Source organism: Pagrus major, chromosome 13, assembly GCF_040436345.1.
Source record: "Pagrus major chromosome 13, Pma_NU_1.0".
NCBI lineage: Eukaryota > Metazoa > Chordata > Actinopteri > Spariformes > Sparidae > Pagrus > Pagrus major.
Window position 1 is genome coordinate 19,717,192 of NC_133227.1, and position 19,856 is coordinate 19,737,047.

The window sequence follows — 19,856 nt, forward strand, 5'->3', positions numbered from 1 at the left end:
AAGAAAACTCCCCTATAGTCAAGGTGAGGTTCACACACAGTATACAGTTCAGTCAAGTCTGCTCTATTGTGAGCTGTTGGCTTGGACCCTGTGCACATGTATCGAGATTTAAAGTGCATATATACACAGCACTCAAAAGATATTCAGCCCAGTGTGCTGTGTTTTCTGTGTTATAAAAACTGAAGTTTAGGGATCATTTGATATGTAATGGTGCATATTAGTTGCTGTGTTATTCAGGATAATGTTGAAACATTTTGAGGTTATGAATTTGTATGTTTACTCTTTGTGTTTACTTATTTCCAGAGAGGATGTTACACTGGAGGTTGAGAAGAAACCCACAGAATGACAGAAAAGCAACGGGGGGAAGTGACACAAAACAAAGAAGAAGAAGGATGTGACCGGTGTTATGAAACCAAATAACAATAAACTGAGCAACTGAAGAGAGTGACACACTTTTCGACACACCAAGGAGGCAGATGTAACATCGGTCCCCTCACAGACTTAATCGTTCTTGTTTTTGTTGCTTAGCTGTAGAGGAATGAAGTATTTGGATTGCAAAATAGTACCAACATTTAGAGAACAAAAACTTGTGTAGAACTACATACATAAATGTTCAGAATAAAGATCTTTTCACTTCACTTCAGAATACGAGCGGCAACGATAGGAAATCACTTCTAAGCTAATATAAACCACGGTGCTTTGGATTAAAGTGATGAACTCATGTTGAATGATTTTTTTTCTTTCTGTGAAATGTATCAGACTGTGTTTATAACCCAAAAAACAATAAAGTAATTATAAAAACAGAATTATTGTTTATGTTTGTTGTGTTTTTATTATTGGGCCAGCAAATTGTACTGGGAGGAAAAGTTTTAGAAAGATGTCTGCGCCAACACTCGACTCACTCGCTTGTCAGAGTCACACTTTCATCAACTGTCATACAGCAATTCATTTTAATGTTAAACTTAAGAGGAAGTCTTGGAGTTTGTGACACATATTTTCAAGTTAAAATAACTAAATACCTCATAATTAAGAATATACAGACGTATACGCATGTGGTTGCTAATTAATGAACCCTGACTGACCTGTTTTCAGCTGAAAAATACGAGCTATGTCTTTATAGACATTATTCAGAAATGAAAGTCGACTTCTGGAAAGCAAATATAATTTCTTAATGTGTTAAGTCCTGATTTTTTACAAATATTATTTCAGAATGTCTTTGTTATTTACTGTCTGCATTATTAATGTAATTATTAACATCCTTGACTGCCATCGTGGTGATAAAAGCTAGAAAAAAATAAAGTGGAGGATATGTCAGGGACATTTGCAGTGATGATCACACAGGTTACAGAAAATAGAGCCGATTTTTACTTTATTTTTATGAAAGTGGCTGTTGGTTTTGTGAGGAGGAAGACTTCTTCCAGCAGGAGGCAGTGCTGTGTCGTGAAGGAATGCAAAATGTCGTAAAACCTCCACAGAAGAAGAAGAAAACACTCGGCGGCTCTGACGTCATCACGCACAACGTGTAGCACTGAAGCAACATGGACCTGAATGGAGGTTTGTGAACTTACTATCTGATACACAAGCTAACTTTGACATTTCTCCCAATTATCTACATTTTTGATCAATAACTAGTTTGGCGCATGTGTAGGTGTATGATTCTCGTGTGTAATTGTGTTGTTTACAAAGAGCCGTCGTCACCAACATATTGATAACCGCTAGCTGACGTTAGCCGGGTCGATTAGCTAGCTAGCTTAACATCATTTCCTAGCAGAGCACTGCGGCAATGCTAATCACGTTTAAATCCAACACAGGCGTTGACCAAAGTTTAACAAATATTTTCTAACGAGTGAAGACGTCTAGTAGCATCTAATTAATAAATGTAAGCAATATGCTAACAGTGGTAGGCAACGTAAACACACGTTAGAGCACTGCTAATGATGTTTAATAAGCAGTGTCACAGCAAAGCGCCGAGTTATGTGAGGATAATAGTGATGTACAGTGTGTGTGTAGGTGTGCAGTTCAGTTAAATTAAACCACCATTTTGGTACTGACCCCAGATGACGAGGACTTTGAGTGGGAGCCTCCGACAGAGGCAGAGATGAAGGTGATCCAGGCTCGCAGAGAGAGACAAGACAAAATCAGCAAGCTGATGGGAGACTACCTGCTCAAAGGATACAAGATGCTGGGAGAGTGCTGTGATGTGTGTGGGGTGAGTCAAGGGCCTTTTCGTGATGCGTTTGTGGTGGTGACAGTTAATCTAATAAAGTAGAAAAAGGGGGCATATCAACAAGTATTTATCAAGGGAGACTGTATTGAAGTTGTAAATGAATATAAATATTTAGGTACAGTAATTGATGAAAAGCTGTCATGATACAAACACAGGTGTGATCTGTAGGAGACGATAACAATTATTTTATTTTATGCAGAAGCTTCTCAGTTGGTGTAGACAATCAGTCAGTCTTTATTTGTACAGCGCCAATTCACAACAAGAGTTATCTCATGACACTTTTCAGTTAAACAGTTTTCTTTAATTAATTTATTCACAGAGACAAAACATTTCCCCCATGAGCAAGCACTTGGCGAGAATAAACTTCCTTTTAACAGGCTGAAACCTCAAGCAGAACCGGATTCATTGGTGGGCGGCCATCTGCCTAGACCGGTTGGGTCGAGAGACAGATAAATACTGGTTCTGTTTTATCGCTCATTTGTGGAGAATATTTTGACTTTCTGCTTCATTGCCTGGTATTTTCCACTGGCTGTAGTGAACAAGAACAAACAGCCAGTTTTGATAATAAGTCTAGCAAGAACACAGTATGTCAGTATGCTTCGTAAGACCAGAGTGGCACGGAAAGGATGGGCAAACTTTAATAAAATAAAACACCCTCTCCATGGGGAATGTGAGTTGTTACCATCAGGATGGAGTAAAGGTGCCTCCCATGCCCAGACATCATATATATATGCAAATTAAAACGCTGTTAAACAAATCCTGGTGATATTAGGTGTGTGTCACTTGCATTTAGGTTTATTTCTATTCTTTATTGTTGGTGATTTGAAGCACTTTAGTCTTAAATGTCTGGCTGTGATTGTAAATGTTGTAATGTTGTCTGTTGTCTTCTTGTTCAAAAGTCCGACTTGTAAGATTGGACCTTTAACAGTTGCCACAGACAAAAGTAATTTCCAAAAGGATAATAAACAAAACTAACTAAAGGTGGAGAAGTGTGTTGAAACAAGTTGTTTGTGTCTTTTCAGACAATTCTTCTCCAGGACAAACAGCATAAAAACTACTGTGTCTCATGTCAGGAGCTGGACTCTGATGTTGACAAGGACAACCCTGGTACACACTTACACTCTCACATTAAATGCACATGAGTGATAAATACTCTAGCTGTCTTATCTCTTGTATCTTCTGTTCCATCCTCACACATTTCATTCAGTTCTGTCTCCTTTCCTCCATCACTGCTCTTCTTGCCTTGAGTGTTGACATATCTTCCTTTCTTCCTTGTCCACTCCTCTCAGCTCTGAATGCCCAGGCAGCGTTGTCCCAAGTGAGAGAGAGACAGCTTGCGGCCCAGTCCCCTGCACCGTCCCAGGCCCAAGAACTCAATGGAGGCCCCAGCAACAGCCAGCCAAATGTGTCAGTTCCCAGACCGGAGCACTGTGAGGGGGCTGCCGCGGGAGGAAGAGCCGCCCTACCTCCACCCGCTGCCCCTTCTCCTCCGGTTCCTGCCTCCACCACGGCCCTAGCACCTGCTCGTCCTCCAGTTCGTCCTCCAGTTCCTCCCCAGACCGCTGCCATCCAGCCTGTGTTGCAAGAAGCAGAGGAAGCTGTGCTAACCAAACTTCGCTGGGCCACTACGCAGCTACAGAGTTCAGCCTCACTGGAGACGAGTATCCAGCTCTGCAGCCTCATCGCCAGCTGTGCCAGCTCACTGCGCAGCCTCAAGGAGCTCAGCCAGTAAAAGGTTGAAACTATGGATTGATGGGAATGCTGTTTCTACTCGCGTCTGTCCTGGAATACTGACTCTGGTTCGCTCTCGCTGACTGACTGAATCCTTGCATAGAGCTGAAGTCAAATTTGGTCAGGAAATGCACTTGAAAAAGGATTAAAATGTCAAAAGTTGCTCTTCAGGTGGCAGAAATATCACGTTACATGGTCTCTTAATGTTTGAACATTTGACTGTTTGTCAATTTGTTAGCTATGACGATAAGAACGGAACATTTATAAACGCACATTCATCATTGATACTCATTTAAAACTATCTGGCCAATAAAAGAAAAAATAATCTACTTTATAAGAATGCATATTTCCATATTTAATTGGCTTTGATGAATCCAAAATGGCTGCTAACCAGACCTCTGGGAAAATGACTTTTGTTTTCTGATTGGTTGTTTTGAAGCATCAAAACGTGGTGTTGTAAATCACAAACATTAGACAAAAGCTAAATCCCCAGTGCACAAATCCCTGTGCTGATATACGACATACTACTAAACTGTAAGTCATCAATTGAATCGTTTGGTAAATTATTGAACACAACATTTCTGTGATCAGACCCTCACTGGTGCGTTTTTCTACTTACTGTTCAGACAGATTTCTCTCGTTTTCTGACCCGTCTGATAATGCAAAGATTGTCATTGTTTGCTGGCAGTTCTAAGGTTTTTATTGTAAATATATTTGATACATGATGGTGATGATGATGATGATGATGGTCATGTGATTCAGTGAGGCAACATTCAGGAGTCAGACCCATAACTCTTTATTCATTCAAAGACATCTAGAGCAAACAAACTGTGCACTGTACATCGATAGACGGCACTTCATATTAGATAAAAGCCAGCTTCAGTGTTGTTCGAGGCAGTTAGAGTTTTCTAATTATGTACCTGAATAAAGCTTGGCCTGTTCAGGAGCCCTGCGGTTTGTTGTTTTCCACAAGAGGGCGCCAAATGCAAAAAAGCATAAAGTTTAATTGGAAAACGCTGTATTTAAACAAGCACCAATAAACACGTGAACTGCATTTCTGCTCAAAATGTGTCCTGTGAATTACAGTTACATCTGCAGCCAACACAACATAACACTATTTAATTAATTCTATTATTGATGCATTTATTTAAAGTTCATTTATTAGTCTACTTGTCTGCCCAATCACAGCTTTATTTATAATCCCAGTGTTGGGCTGCCTGGATTTATATTTTAAGATGTTTGTTCTGAGATTCTGCTTAAATTCAGAAAGCCAGAATACTTGAATTAATAATAATAATTTGCTTAAGTTAAGTGTTTTTCACTTTTTACCTGCCAAGCAAGTCTGATCTCAAGTAATTTGACTAAAAAACATACATTTCTTTACCTATTTCAACCAACTTACTTTAAGATTTCTTGTCAAGTACAATTATCTCACTGCACTGGCAGATAATTTCACTTGTTTTAAGTCTGTATCTTCTAAAATCAGGCATGTCTTTCTTGTATTTAGAGTAAATTTTTGCAGTATTTACAAGGGGCTCAGCAGTCACGATTCAATCCACTGACAGCCTCCTTCTCCCTCAGGCTGTATTGGGGCGTGGCGCGGTCACCGGCGGGCGGAGCAGGGGGCTGTCGGTGAACTCTCCCACACAAAGGAGAGGAAACAAAACAAAGCCAGGAAGCCTGACATGAACACAGGACTGACTGCTGCTGCTGCTGCTGCTGCTGCTGGAGCGCACTCACATCCACAAACCTGGGACGCATTATTGACTCGCTTTTGCCTTTGAAAAGCCGATTTCCAAGTCTCTGGACAGCGCTGTGTTCTGCTGCAGTGAGAGAGGAGATAAGCACCTTTGGGTGATGGTGAGGAGCGCGTAACGCACTGGACTCCTTCGCGTCTCCTTCCGCGTCTTGATGATGAACGGGAGTCGGTGCGGCGCGGCGGACTGTCCGGTGGGCGGTGTCCTCTCGGTGGAGGGGCTGCCGCCGCTGCCCAAAGGCCTGAGCGGCATCCTGAACTCCAGCGGCGGGTCGTGGCGGGACATCGAGAAGGTGCACAGCAAGAGAGCGCGCATCCAGGCCGACATCAGCCGGGGCGGCGGGGACGCGCCGCGCGGTCACAGCAAACCGTGCGGACTGGACGCTGCTCTGGCGCTGCTGCGGAAAGAGATGGTAATAACCTGACTGTGTCTGTTTGTGTGTCTGAGGTATGGAAGTCCCTTACTGCCAGTTAAAGAAAGAAAAAAAAAAGATGAAAACTTAGCTGGATGAAAAATAATCACGAGTAAGTCATAATTATGAGATAAAAAGTCGAAAGTGTGAGATTGAAAATATGCATAAAAAGTCAGATAATAATATGAAATAACAAAAGTCAAAATGATGTAATGAAAAGTCAACATTGTGAGATGAGACTGCATACGTATGAGATAAAAGTCAAATTTGATGACTTTTTTATGACATACAAAAATCATAATTATGTGATCAAATTCACATTTATGAGACACAAAAGTCAGAATTATGAGATAAAAGTCAAAATTATGATTTAAAAAAATCATAATTATGTGATTAAATTCAAATTTAAGAGACACAAAAGTCATAATTATGCTATTAAAGTCAAAATTATGACATCCAAAAGACAAATATGAGATAAAAGTCATAATTATGTGATAAAATTCAAATTTACGATACAAAAAAGTAATAAATATGAGATAAAAGTCACCATTATGACATACAGAAGACATAATTATGCGATAAAATTCAAAATGATTTGTTTTTCTTGCGGCAGTGGGCTTCCATACAGAACAGCACAAATCACTGCTCTGCAAAGAAAAGTTGTGCAACTGCCATTTTCTGTTTTGAACAAACCTGTATTTAAGCAACTATTTACTCCATGTCCACTTGCAAGTTTTTTCCATGACTTTCAACCACATCTCATCAGTGGAGAGAGTTTGTTCAGGTGTCAAAGACATGGATCAATAGTCATGATGTGAGCTGAGAGTATTAGTCAAACTATTTCTGAGGCCAAAAATGAACTTTCACACTAAAGTTCCTCCTAAAGTTTCCTCATTCGTTGGCTAATCTTTGATGTTTTGTATTTGTGTGCACCAGGTCGGTCTGCGTCAGCTCGACATGTCTCTGTTGTGCCAGCTGTGGTCTCTCCGCGAGGCCATCCAGGAGTACAAGGGCTCCACGCTTCTGTCTGAGGCCTCTTTCAGTGCTGATAATGGATACTCTGAGGAGGAGGAGGAGGAGGAGGAGGATGAAGTAAGGGAGGGAGAAGAAGAGGAGGAGACAGGAGTTGTGTCACAGCCTTCTTCTTCCTCTTCGTCCTTGTCTCTGCCTCCACCCAGCGGCAACTCCAGGGACCAGTGGATCAAGGACTCCTTTCATATTCCCTAATAAAGACACACAATATCACATGCATGTCTTGCCCAGTATTTAGCCTTATCCACATTCTTTTGACACTTTTGTCAACCAAGAATGACTTTATTTGGCATTTCACTGATGCTGTTGGAAGTGTCTAACACAATGTGGCCTTTGTGTTGTTATTTTTGCGCTTGCTGTATTTGGCTACAGTGGATCTTAATATCAGGTTTAATATTCAGCTTCAGTACACATGAACAGCCATCTGATAGGACGAAGCATGAAGTGACTCATCGGGGACTCTGACAGCCGTCTAAAGTGTTTTAAAAGTCTGGATTCACTGAGATAGATTGAAGTTTTTACTCTCTGTTGTTGCACTTGTTGTTGTTTTGTCAGGATTGGTAGGTCATGTAAAGTTTCAGGGTTTAAACAGGGTCCAAAACTGAGTGTCTGACAAGGCAACATTATCTTCAGTGATGGTTATGTTCAAGTTTAAAAGAACAAAGTATATTTGAATCCCCCATCACATAGTTTATCTGGCTATGGGCCAATCAAATGAAAGCAAATCAATGGCTCAGTAATCCAGGCTGTTGACTTTCTGCTTAACTTGCACTACCTGACTTCGTGCTGAATTTGCATTGTACTGCATCTGGCGTATGTTGAAGCCGATTACAACGGAAAATAATCAAGACTGAGGCGAGTGACACCAGATCTTATCGGCTCTCTGCTCTCCATTGCATAATCTACATGCTGCTACATGCTGCTTGGCGTTAAAGTTAAACGGGTGGAGTATTTCAAAGAATTATTGTGACATCTCTGACTACAAGTGTGGGATGTAACAAGGCTTCAGACTCTGTTTTGTAAACTGAATAAGATGATTTTTCTTACCACATAGTATTCTCAGCCATTCAGCATCACATATAAACTGTGTTGTCATTAATTCTGAGCGTCTGACAATTTTTTCTGATTAAAAGATATTTAAATCCACTAGAGCTCTTGATTGTTTTTTTGCCAAACAATGCCCAGTCTCACAATGTTTAAGATCAGAAAATAAGTCAGAAAAAAATGGATCCTAACCAAAAGTTAATGGTGTCTATTCTGGGACAAGACCCATCCTCCATCCAACCTTCGTGGAAATCCATTCGGTAGTTTTTGTGTAATCCTGCTAACAAACCAACCAACAAACTAATCACTCAACCAACCAACAAACCAACCAATCAAACAAACAACAAACCAACCAACCAACTAACTATCCAACTAACCAGCAAACAACAAACTCACCGAACAACAAACCAATCAAACAAACAACAAACCAACCAACCAGCAAACTAGTCAATCAACCAACCAACCAACTATCCAACTAACCAACGAATTAATCAATAAATCAACCAACCAACAAATGGACACGGGCTAAAAAACAAACCCCTTGGCTGAGGTAGAAATATTGAATAGTCTTTAACTGTTCATAAATAAAGAGGTTTTTCAATATTTTTTATCCGTATCTACAAAATAAAGCAACTCATGAATGCAATATTGATCAATTTACAGTGGATTTTCTTAATCTGAATTGCTATTTTGTTTTTGTTTTAATAACACTACCGTTACAACTGTACAAGGACTAGGACTATCAAACAGAAGTGGCGCTGTCTGCCAAGTAGAAACGGTTAACCAGTCTTGCATTGAATCTCTCAGACAAAGTTTATTACAGTTCTCTCGACAGGCAAATAGTTTGGTAAAGCCAGTGAATGACAGCGTTTCACCACAGACGTACACAGTCAAATATCTGTATTTGAATTAAAGGTAATCAGGGGGTGATATTGCCACTTATGACCAACAGAGGACACACTGTCTCTTGTTAAGAGGAAGACACTCTAGCAGGCCTCCTCTGAGGTCGAGTTGAATCATCAGAGTGGAGAAAAACCCTTTGCTGTGGACGGAGCAGGAATGAAGGGGAGCGACGTTTGAGTAGAAAGTCCCATGCTGTTGTCTATTTATAATCCACATATGTTGTGGTTATTGTTAGACGCTCTCTGCCTGTCTGTCTCTCTGTGCATCTGCTGCTGTCTTCGTCACAACACATGTTTTTGTGGTGTGGATTATCACCTGGGTGTGAATGTGGGTTTCTTACTGTTCTCCTATTATTTCTTCTCACCTGTTCGTCTCTCGTTATCTCTTTGTTTTGTTGTCCATCAATTATAATCACACTGCACAGTTACTGCAGGAATAATTAGTGCACTGCAGTGAGTGACTATTTAGAGTGGAGGTCTGTGTGGTGGATGTCAGCGGGGAGAGCTGGGAAGGACAATAAGTGGGGCAGCTGCAGTATGAAGAATGGGGAGATCAGTCTTTCATGAGAGGAAATACCCCCAGGTTAAATAAACATGTGTGAATACTATTCAACCCAGGGAAGTTATACCACAAGGAAGGACATACTATACAAAGGTCTGTGTTAGATTCAAAGCAGAAACTATGGTGCATCAGTGGTGGACTTGGGCTAAATCCCTGCAAAAGAAAAGCTAACAGATACTAGCTTGTTTATGTTGGTAGGCTACAGTTCGCCACCATGTTAGGGTTAGGGTAGCTTGCCATTTTCAGCTCTGAGGTTGTTTTTAATGACGGGGTTTTGAAAATGCTAACACGCAGATAGCAGAATTCAATTCTGGGATAATGTTATGCTGCTGTGTTCCAGATTGCAAGTCGTATAAAAGTAGGGAATCTGATAAATTGTTGTCTTTTCACCACTTCCTGATTGATCAGCAACTGAAAAGACAACAAATGGTGAAAATCTGGAGGGACATCGGGCCATATTTCAGGGTCAAACAACACATTTGATAACCTGTTAGCATTTAACCACTTTGTGTTTCACTTCTAGGCTTAAATAAATGTGTCCAAGATGTGCATCGATATTTTAGATTTAATGTATGCCTTTTCTATTGTATCATATGACCACATTGAGCAGTTGAGTTAGCTAGGAAGTGGTTGAATGCTATCGTAAGCTGATGTCTAATGGAAGCTAACGTATTAAATATGTTGTTTCACCTTGAAATATGGCCCGATGTCTCTCCAAATTTTCACCATTCATCTTCAATCAGAAAACGGTGAAATAATTTTTCAACCTGGAGCACAACAGTACCACAGTATGAGTCGATGTCAGAGGAAAATGGCCACCGTATTAATCTATTGGGCTCTCCAAGAGGGCACTGGCTGGGTTTTTTTTTTTCTAACATGGGGCACCAGGTCAGGTGATTGCTGGTGGTGAGAGAGGTCCTTCGTGACTGGAAATACCCCTCAAGTCAAACAAAGAAACAAATGTGAGAATACAATTTTACTCATGCATGAAACAACACAAGAAAGAACACAGTTCACACTCTAATGTTACAATTCAAAGGCCTGTTCTAGATTTAAAGTTGCAACATGTCAGAATTTTGGTTGTAAACAATCAAAACTTCACTAAAATTATCAACAAAAAGTGAAGGAATAACAGTTCTGACGTTATGACGTCTATGTATTGTGTTGAAAAGCATGCTTAGCATGCTAACCAGCTAGCATGCGAGTGATGTAAACGCCAACACTTCCCCGGTGCTTTGAGCTCCTAGTCCGAACTGCTAGCTGCACAGCTAACTAGCTAACTGCAGCCTAAGCTAGCAGGAGTTAGCGGTTACTCCGGTGATATGTTGCCCCCTATTTCTTTGGAGTATGAATTTGAAATGTGGCCAGTTCTTACATATTGCACCTTTAAAGCATAATACAGTAAGGAAGTTTGTTTTTAAAAGCTGCAGGTGAGGCCGAAAAAATGAAAGCAATAACGCACCTCTGAATATTGAACCCACGGTGTAATACTAGATCAACTCTGAGTCATGAGAGAGTCGCTCCCCCTGCTACTCCTCCGCCCCAGCTGCCTCCGTCCATCCATCCATCCCTGCTCCCCCACCTAAAAATACACTCCTGCTCTCACTGAGGAAAATCCCTGTGCCTTGACTTAGCCTGAACACACACACACACACACACACACACACACACACACACACTCTGCCTGGACTCGGCTGGCACACTGCATGGAAACTATTCCTCTGTAACTGACACACACTTCTCTGGAGAGCGCTTGATGACGTGCACTCAGGAAGTGACATGAGTTATAACTATGAGCTCAATTTTTAAAACCAACAATAAGTTTTGTGTGTTTCATGCCACAGCAGCGTGAGCTGCTTGGATGGGGTTTGCAGAGCTGATTAAGCCAAACAGTAATTGTCAGATAAGCTTGTTCCAGTGACACAGACAGTCAGGATCAAAGTACAGGTACTGTTACCTCACTGACTTGCCTATAAACTGACACGATAAAGACCTTTGCATACTGCTGCATCACCAGCAGCAGACACTCTTTGCATATCCTGTCTCACTCTCTGCCTTGCCTGTCTCTCTGTTACTGCCCTGAAGGAGGGAGGGTGAACTCATTCTCCAGGCAGCAGAGCTACATTACAACAAGGCTTGACTCAGAGGTGCTGTCTCCTTGTGGATCAGTGCCAGAGAGGGGAAAAGAGGGAGAGAGGTTGTCAATGAGGAGTTGAATCTTCACATCTGTTTTGAGTGACAGCTAACAGGGCGGAATCGGTTCCTCTCTGATGTCTGATTGTCATTTCTGCACGGAGCTGCTTGTCCTCGGTTCATGGCGACACTGTTTTGTTTTTTATTTAAAGAGTCTTGAGTGTGATTCAACTCATTTCCAATGAGCGCGAGTCGCAGCTTGTGTGAAGTTCATCATCACCACCACCACCATCATCATCATCATACGCAGGAGGAGAAGAAGAAGGAGAAGACCTTTTAAGGATCTTTCAAAGGAGACAAGTTGGATTATTTGTGACGCGGAGAAGTTTCCTTTTTTTCTCCTGTTTTTGTAGAAGAAGAAGAAGAAGAAGAAGTCATGACTTCGGTGTGGAAGAGGCTGCAGCGGGTTGGTAAAAAGGCTTCAAAGTTTCAGTTTGTTGCCTCTTACCAGGAACTGTCTTTGGAGTGTACGAAGAAATGGTGAGTGTTTTCACAGCTTCTCTGTCCTTCACACATGTGGAGCTGTTCACTGTTTGACACGTAAATAACCCCCAGAGGACATATTTACTATTAGGTATAATAAAACTCCATTATGGCCGTGTTCATTCTCATGTTTTGGGTCTTTCCGCTTCACTGAGAGGGATGAGGGCGTCCCTCATGTATGTACATGTGCTGAGCTGTCCCGGAGCCACCGCGGGTTCGAGTCCCGACCCCTTCCATACTGTACTCCTTTACTTAAAGTGGCAATATGTAAGATTTTTAGTTAAAAGATTAAATAAAAATATCGAGAGGATGTGAGGAAATAAAAGTCACGTGAAAGACTTATTGTGTAGAAGAGATATCAGTAGTAGTTAGCATGCTAACCAGCTAGCACCGGGCCTGAAAACCTCTTTCTCCCAGCGGTCCAAAGCTTCTGTGCAAGCGGTGTAAACACCTAACACTCCCCTGGTAGTCAAGCTAGCTGCACAGCTAACTGAGCTAACAAGCTAACGGCAGCAACAGTCAGGGATGTATAAAAAGAGTACGCTTAGCAGCAGTTAGCAGGTACAGTAGGAATTCAAGATGGCCAAATCTTACATATTGCACTTTTAAGTTAAAGTAGCGTACCATTGTAGAAACACTATAGTATGCTATTAGCATCTAAATATAGGCAAAATTAAAGGTTCTTTATGTAAGAATATTAGTTCAAAACATTCGAAAGCTAACTAAAATTATCAACAGAATGTGAATTAATAGCAGTTTTCACATTACGATGTATATGTAATGTGTTGCAGAGATGTCAACTTAAGTAAGCATGCTAACAAGATAGCCATGGCCTGTCCTGTTCCAAAGCTCCTGTGCTAGCGGTGTAGACAAAGGTGTTACATTTAAACCTGGCTATGAAATTACCCGGATCTTCCATGTTGTGGGGCCCATGGAGAAGTTTTTTGGACAAAAAGTTGAACAAATAGTTTATTGTAGTTTCATAAAATATGACTTATTTCAATAACACTGATACGGTAGCATTCAGTATAATAGATAAGCAAATGTAGGCCCTCGTGGTATCATAACGGTTCATTTTCATGTCATGATATACCATGAAACGGTATACTGCTTCAAACCCACAAGCACATCAGAATTTATTAGTTCTTTGATAATATTTTGTATTAATAATGTGAATGTGCAAAGTAACCAATGGCTTAAAATGTAGTGGAGTAAAAAGTACATCTGTAGTTAGTGGAGCAGAAGTATAAAATAGCAGGAAATGGAAATACTCAAGTAAAGAACCTCAAAATTCAGTAAATGTACTTTACACAGCTGTCGAGAAGGGATGTGGTCGTATGTCAAGAGAGGCAGTAAACAGTAAGCACTTCATCATTGAGATCATTGAGGTAAAGACTGTTAAATCATTGATATTAACATTTGACACAATACTGACAGAAATGTAAACAATTTGACACTGAATAGTCTGTATTCAACATCAATATTTAATCATTTATTATCATCAGAACAGCAGCAGATTCACTCGTCTCCTCACTGTTATTTTTCAGAGATGCAGTCAGCTCACTTAAAAGTGCTCAAGCCCTGTCGGGCTCCCCCATCTTGTGCAATTTCCTGTTATACAAAAACATTTGGGAGGTGGCCAGGTGATGCAGCATGGGCCTTTATTCAGCTCTGACACAACAGTGAACAAAAACACAAAAATATGACTAAATCTTTATTTAACCTTTTTAATTGTTATTTTGACAAACATACATTGCAGTATCCTCTGATGTATTACAAAGAAGTTTCTGTAGTATCTTTAAACTTTTGCCCACATGTCATTTTGGCCCACGTTGCCCCTTCTTATCTGTAAGGAATAATTGTGTAATCGGCTTGTCAGCAGCACGATAAGAAACACAGATTAGTTTTTCACTACAATGACTGAAAGCTCTCATCAATAAAGTTTGATCTTCAGCAGAGAGTGTGTGTTGTATGGACACGCAGAAGGGAAGGGACACAGTGATTTAGAAAGAGTGACAACTCCCACATGATGAAATCGAGGTTTATAAGCCTTTAGTTGTGCTGCTGTTCAGTCAGGGAGGCAAAAAGTCAGAAACCACAGAGAGAAGGAGGAGGAGAGAGGACAGACTGGAGGTTAACCCAAAGTTTCAGTCATGTTACTGTAGGCTTGTTTTTTAAAATGAAATCAGCCCAAAGTTCTTGTGTGATTAAACTCTGTGTCAGCGTCAGAGGATCACATCAAACATCAGATGCAGAAAAGGAACCCTTTGCCTCGAGGGGGGGAAATGTCTCACAAGTCACATGTTTGTGTACACAAAGTTATGTGTGTGTGTGTGTGTGTGTGTGTGTTTGTGAGTGGGTGTGTTTGGAAGGGTTGTTCTAATTTAGTGTGATGATTTGAGACCACTGGCTTTCTTCACCCACACAGACTTGTTACTGAGACATATTTAGACTTTGTAGCAGATGATTTGCGACTGAACTCCACTGCTGAAAGTGAAGTACTTAAATCATTCGGATTAGACATTCCAACTTAATTGTTTACATGAACAATAAAGTAATTTGATAAGTTGTTTGTTTACATGCCCCAAAGCATTCAATCAGACTAAAACTTTTTTGCCATGAGCAAAGTGGTTCTGCCTGGTGTGAAGCATCTAATCTTTTGTAAAAAAAACAAAAAACCAAAAACAAAACCAAACAAGACGATACATTTAATAAATAGTATTTTTTTTTCTAACTTTATTGAGAAAATTTAAGTAATACATTCACTTTGCCTCCCACATCATGTCCTGGGAACGATGTTTTGCGTTTCTGGTTCGGTGGATTCCTCCTTTATTCATCTTTTCAAAAACTTGAAAGACATGTTGTCTCGAGCACTTTGGACCATTGAGGCGTTCAACAATACTTACGTCTTAAAGGTGCATTATGCAACTTTTTTTTACAGGCCTATAAATTGAGACAGAGCTCTTGATACAAAAAATAGTAGTTTGCAAGAGGTTTTGATGTACTTCAAAGCCACATGTCTACATTTGTGTTTTTAGACATTGGCGCAAAACAGGCTTGTATTTTGAGTTATGACAAGTCCTAAAGTTCAGGAATATAGGACTATATAACCAAAACAGTTACTAAAAAAGTTACAAAGTGCACCTTTAAGATGCCCAACAAAAAAGGTGTAACTGGAAACACTTATTTCATCTTTGAATGGTTAGTTTACAAACAGCAAATCCTGTATAGTATGCCTTTAAATCAACATTTTTGGAATAACAAATTAATCAGCGGAGAATTATCCTCTGAATCTGCTTTACGGGGCTTTATAGTGAGTGTTACTAGCAGAAAAACTCTTAAAACCCAGACAGACACACGACTGGAAGCCTCTGAAGCCTATGAGGTTGTATTTGCATGATAGCGCGACTGTAAGAACAAGATAAGTTCTGCACAGGTTCTGTTAGATAAATGGAACAAAAACACAAGAGGACAAAGATAAGAAGGGTCGGCACATTGTACATGACAGCAGTGAGACAATGATAAAGTGATGATGACAGAGACTGTGCAGTGGCACAGACTTAATTATATACTTAGCAACAGCAGTATTTTTACAGTAACACTTTTAGGAATATGTCATGTGACAAAAACATGAGAAATGAGTCTCGGTCATCTCGTCAGCTGTTGAATATAACCATTGTCGGTTGAATAAGAAAACTCCGTCCGCAATGTGCAGTAATTACACATTGCTAAAAGTTTTTACATCTTTATTTTCTGGATCATACTTTCTTGTCCTCTGTATTTACTGTTCCTTTCTTCTTCCCTCCCTTACTGTCGTTGTCCAACCATCTAGCTATCTCTGATGCCACTCCTGACCTCCTAACACATATCACTTAAACTCATGTACACTCACAGCCCTCTCTGCTGCACTTGATCCACTGAAACCTGAGACAACATTCAGCATCTATAATCTATTGCTATTAATACACTAAAGAACATCCGTAGGTGTTAAAATGGTTGTAAGAATAATATATCTAGAGTTGGCTGTGAGGTGTGAGTGTATGAATCTTTAGTATGTGCTTCAGGGTTTATGTATGTGTGTGTGTGTTCGCTTTTGGAGGGGGTTCCTGCTTCCTGTCAAGAGGCACGCCTCACATTCAGATAGAGTCGGGTCACGTGACTGTGCAGCTTCCAGTTTCACTTCCTGTTCTGCATAGGCCTGAGAAAATACAATGGAACTGACATACAAATTGTGTACACACATACAGCCATACATAGTACTTGCACACACACACGTTAAACATTTTGTAGCCTAATTACAAATAGACAAACACGGTACTACAATGTGCTCACAGCCATCTGTGTAAACACTCGCACACACTCACACTAGGGCCATGTCTTTGACTTCAAGGCAATATTATTCAGCAGTGACGGTCACAAGACCTTTAGTTAGACCTTGTTTTGGCTCTCTTATATAATGTCCACTTTGTTTGGAGACTTTTTCAAATAAAGTTTGAACATGGTGACGCTTATTTTCCATGTGCCGAGACGTCACTCTGTGTTTTTCATCTGTGTTTCTGTGTTTCTATAGGCAACCAGACAAGCTACGGGTGGTGTGGACCAGGAGGAACAGACGCATGTGCTCCAAGGTGAAACCACCGAAACGCCACACAAATAGAGGTACACATGTAGAAGCAAACACACACACTCAATCTCACTATGTTGTTTGTGTGCAGCTCCACAGTTGGCAGCCTGGAATCAAGAACCCCTACAAGGGGATGGTGGTGTGGCCCGTCCCGGAGAACATCGACATCTCTGTTACGCTCTTCAAGGTACCAAAACCAGAACGCACTGTTTACACTGCATACATACAGACAGGTGACACATTAAAGAGAAACGCTCAAATAAATTAATGCAGATGTTTCTGTAAATGGCAGGAGAGGGACACTGACATGACGCAAAGCCCGCCAGCATGTTAACCTTCTTACCAATTACCACTCAGTAGTGCTTACTGTGTTGTTACCTGAGACCACGCTCATTCTGAATTCGGCCTTCTTTTTTATCTCAGTTACACATCGGTAAAGTTTTGTGACTATCTCGCTCGGTTATGATGCTGTTAGACTAAAACCTGTCCACAGACAGACAGACAGACAGACATAAACACAGACTGTACTCTAAATATATACATACAACAAAAGCGTCTGGTGATATTCTGCGTTTTAAAATGCTCGTAATAATGTTTATTGTTTGTTCCCATCTCCTCAGGAGGTCAATGCTGATGAGTTTGAGGACAAAGAGTGGACCTTTGTCATCGAGGGTGTAAGTATCTCTGGACTATTTGACTTACAATGGTTTCCAAAGCAGCAAATTAACCCAACTAAATTACTCTCTTAATAAAACGGGCAGACTTTGGCATTTTACGCTACTTTATACTTCTAGTCCTATATAAAACATATAATCAGTATCTAGAATATGACACATGACTTCCCAAAATTGTATGAGGTAGTTACAAGTAGCGACACAGTGTTGAAGTATAGCTTACATGTTAAAAGCATTAGTAACAACAACTCAAAATTAGTACTTTAGATACTTGAATTACATGTTTTTGTGCCAAACTTTCTATACTTTTGTAAGTTTTGAATGCATTATTGTCTGGTACTTGCTACTTCTACTCAAGTAATAGATCTGAATACTCTGATCCACTGGTTCAAAACATTATACATATCACAGTTGTTTTTGTCCGTCATGTACAGGAGAACAAAGGGCATCGTAAGGTGCTGGCATCGGCGGACATCAACCTGAAGCGGTTTGCCAGTCCGACGCCGACACAGACCGACCTGACGCTGAAGCTGAAGCCGCTGTCGGTCAAAGTGGTGGAGGCCACGCTAAAGCTGTCGCTGTCATGTGTCTTCGTTCGTGAGGGGAAAGCCACGTGAGTCATTTTTCCCTCTCTCATGGCATTTATTGTAGGAGGTAAATAAATGAAGCCTCAAGCATTTGGTATCGTGACCATACTATTTATCATAAGGCGTGTTTCCTGTGTGTGTTTGTGTGAGTATCGATAAGTAATGATAAATGTTTGTTCTCATGTCCTTGTTCCTCAGTGATGAAGACATGCAGAGTCTGGCCAGCCTGATGAGCGTCAAACCCACTGATATCGGCAATCTGGATGACTTCAATGAGAGTGACGAAGAGGAGGACAAGAAATCGGTCACTGCTACAGGTAAACAGGATGAAGCTTCTTCTTCAGGATGCTTCTTCTTATCTGACCTTCACTGAATTATTTCCTCTGACATTTCCTTTTCCTTTCCCTCTCTTATCCCTGTCACCTCTTCTGCTTTACTCTTTTCTGGCTGCTGCAGTCGTTCCTCACACTCTAACTCGCCCAAATCGCCCTGCTCCCCCTCCGCCCGACAAGAGAAACTCCACCGGACTCACTTTATCAGCCTCAGGTAGCTTCCTCCTGTCTTTCACTCGCTACTGCTGTTTGTTTCTCTCACCAGAGAGAAGGAGGTCTGAACAGACACTCCCTCTCTTCCTGTCTGTTATTGGGAGGCTCAGTTTGTATCACAGTATTTCACACACTCGTGCCATTTGTTCTGCATACCAAAAAATGTCTCATCTGGACATTAGACGCTACTGAGAATCATGTGATGGCGCTGCAACATGGCTCATAGAGGTTGTTGTGTCCAGTGTGACATTAAAACTGAGAGTAGCTCATATCACCGTAACTCTGATGTCAGACTGCTTGTCCCCAGTAGTGAAATGTAACTAGGAGTAGATGTATTTACTCATTTGCAAGTCACATTATCAACTATAATTGACTCCCATTTGAAGTTTAAAACATCTGACTTGGCATGCAGTACTCATGACCTTCTTCCTCATTATAATTTGGCAACACAGTCGAACTGACACAAAACATCATGTCGTATTTTAGGGCAACTCTGCAAATTGAGCTCTTGAGTTGCAGTTTGAGAAGCACATAGAGTAAAAGGATCAGGAGAAATCAAAACTAGACGTTATTAAGAGGAGACACTACAAGTGAAAGCTTGATTAATAATTGAAATGAGCTATAATTCCATCACAAGTCATCACAGTACCATATTTTGTTTGTTTGTTTGAGTCATGTGATTAACAAAGGATCCTCATATCACAATGTAGCGACATGGGATCCCACCAGTAATTTGATTTTGAGCCTCATTTCATTTTCATTCTCAGTTCATGACCTTTTCCTTCTGTCTTTCCCATCGTTTCTCTCTACTTAACGCTGATCCATCCAACCATCCTTCCATCCATCTATTCATCCAGCCTGTGAACGGGATGGCGTCCACTCCCGCCCCCCTCTACCCATCGCTCCACGCCCCTCGCCCCGTCGCAGCCGACACCCCTTCACCACCACCACCACCACCACCCCTGTCCAGTCAGAGATCCAACCTTCCCCCGGCCCCTCCCCTCAGCCCTCACCCAGATCAAAGCACAAAAAATCAGCCAACTCTCTTCTACCTGAGGCTCTTGCCTCTTCTGAGCCTAATCC

General features: G+C 41.0%; 3 protein-coding genes across 3 annotated transcripts in view; all 3 read left to right on the plus strand.

The window, feature by feature from the left end:
• The first annotated feature begins 1,488 nt into the window (after positions 1–1,488).
• znrd2 (zinc ribbon domain containing 2) lies at positions 1,489–5,012 on the plus strand. The gene is made up of 4 exons (XM_073479302.1): positions 1,489–1,554; positions 2,058–2,209; positions 3,250–3,334; positions 3,517–5,012. Exons 1-4 carry the CDS (start codon positions 1,539–1,541, stop codon positions 3,957–3,959), a joined length of 696 nt encoding a protein of 231 aa, XP_073335403.1. The 5' UTR covers positions 1,489–1,538; the 3' UTR covers positions 3,960–5,012.
• A 577-nt stretch (positions 5,013–5,589) lies between these two features.
• On the plus strand, positions 5,590–7,684 carry fam89b (family with sequence similarity 89 member B). Its single transcript, XM_073479539.1, has 2 exons — positions 5,590–6,127; positions 7,064–7,684. The coding sequence occupies exons 1-2, from the start codon at positions 5,870–5,872 to the stop codon at positions 7,352–7,354; spliced, it is 549 nt and encodes a 182-aa protein (XP_073335640.1). The 5' UTR covers positions 5,590–5,869; the 3' UTR covers positions 7,355–7,684.
• A 4,082-nt stretch (positions 7,685–11,766) lies between these two features.
• LOC141006652 (EH domain-binding protein 1-like protein 1) overlaps positions 11,767–19,856 on the plus strand; it is a 29,753-nt gene continuing 21,663 nt past the window's right edge. Inside the window, exons 1-6 of the mRNA XM_073478879.1 lie at positions 11,767–12,340; positions 16,914–16,971; positions 17,059–17,154; positions 17,588–17,641; positions 18,076–18,254; positions 18,427–18,545. Of these exons, the coding sequence (XP_073334980.1) occupies positions 12,237–12,340; positions 16,914–16,971; positions 17,059–17,154; positions 17,588–17,641; positions 18,076–18,254; positions 18,427–18,545 (610 nt within the window). The 5' untranslated portion in view covers positions 11,767–12,236. The remainder of the gene's footprint in view (positions 12,341–16,913; positions 16,972–17,058; positions 17,155–17,587; positions 17,642–18,075; positions 18,255–18,426; positions 18,546–19,856) is intronic.

Bases quoted from the DNA above. Each gene is read 5' to 3' on its own strand.
- znrd2 (XM_073479302.1), top strand. The intron at 2,210-3,249 runs GTGAGTCAAGGG...GTGTCTTTTCAG, and splicing joins AGTGCTGTGATGTGTGTGGG to ACAATTCTTCTCCAGGACAA. The intron at 3,335-3,516 runs GTACACACTTAC...CACTCCTCTCAG, and splicing joins TGTTGACAAGGACAACCCTG to CTCTGAATGCCCAGGCAGCG.
- fam89b (XM_073479539.1), top strand. From the start codon at position 5,870: ATGATGAACGGGAGTCGGTGCGGCGCGGCGGACTGTCCGGTGGGCGGT. The intron at 6,128-7,063 runs GTAATAACCTGA...TGTGTGCACCAG, and splicing joins CGCTGCTGCGGAAAGAGATG to GTCGGTCTGCGTCAGCTCGA.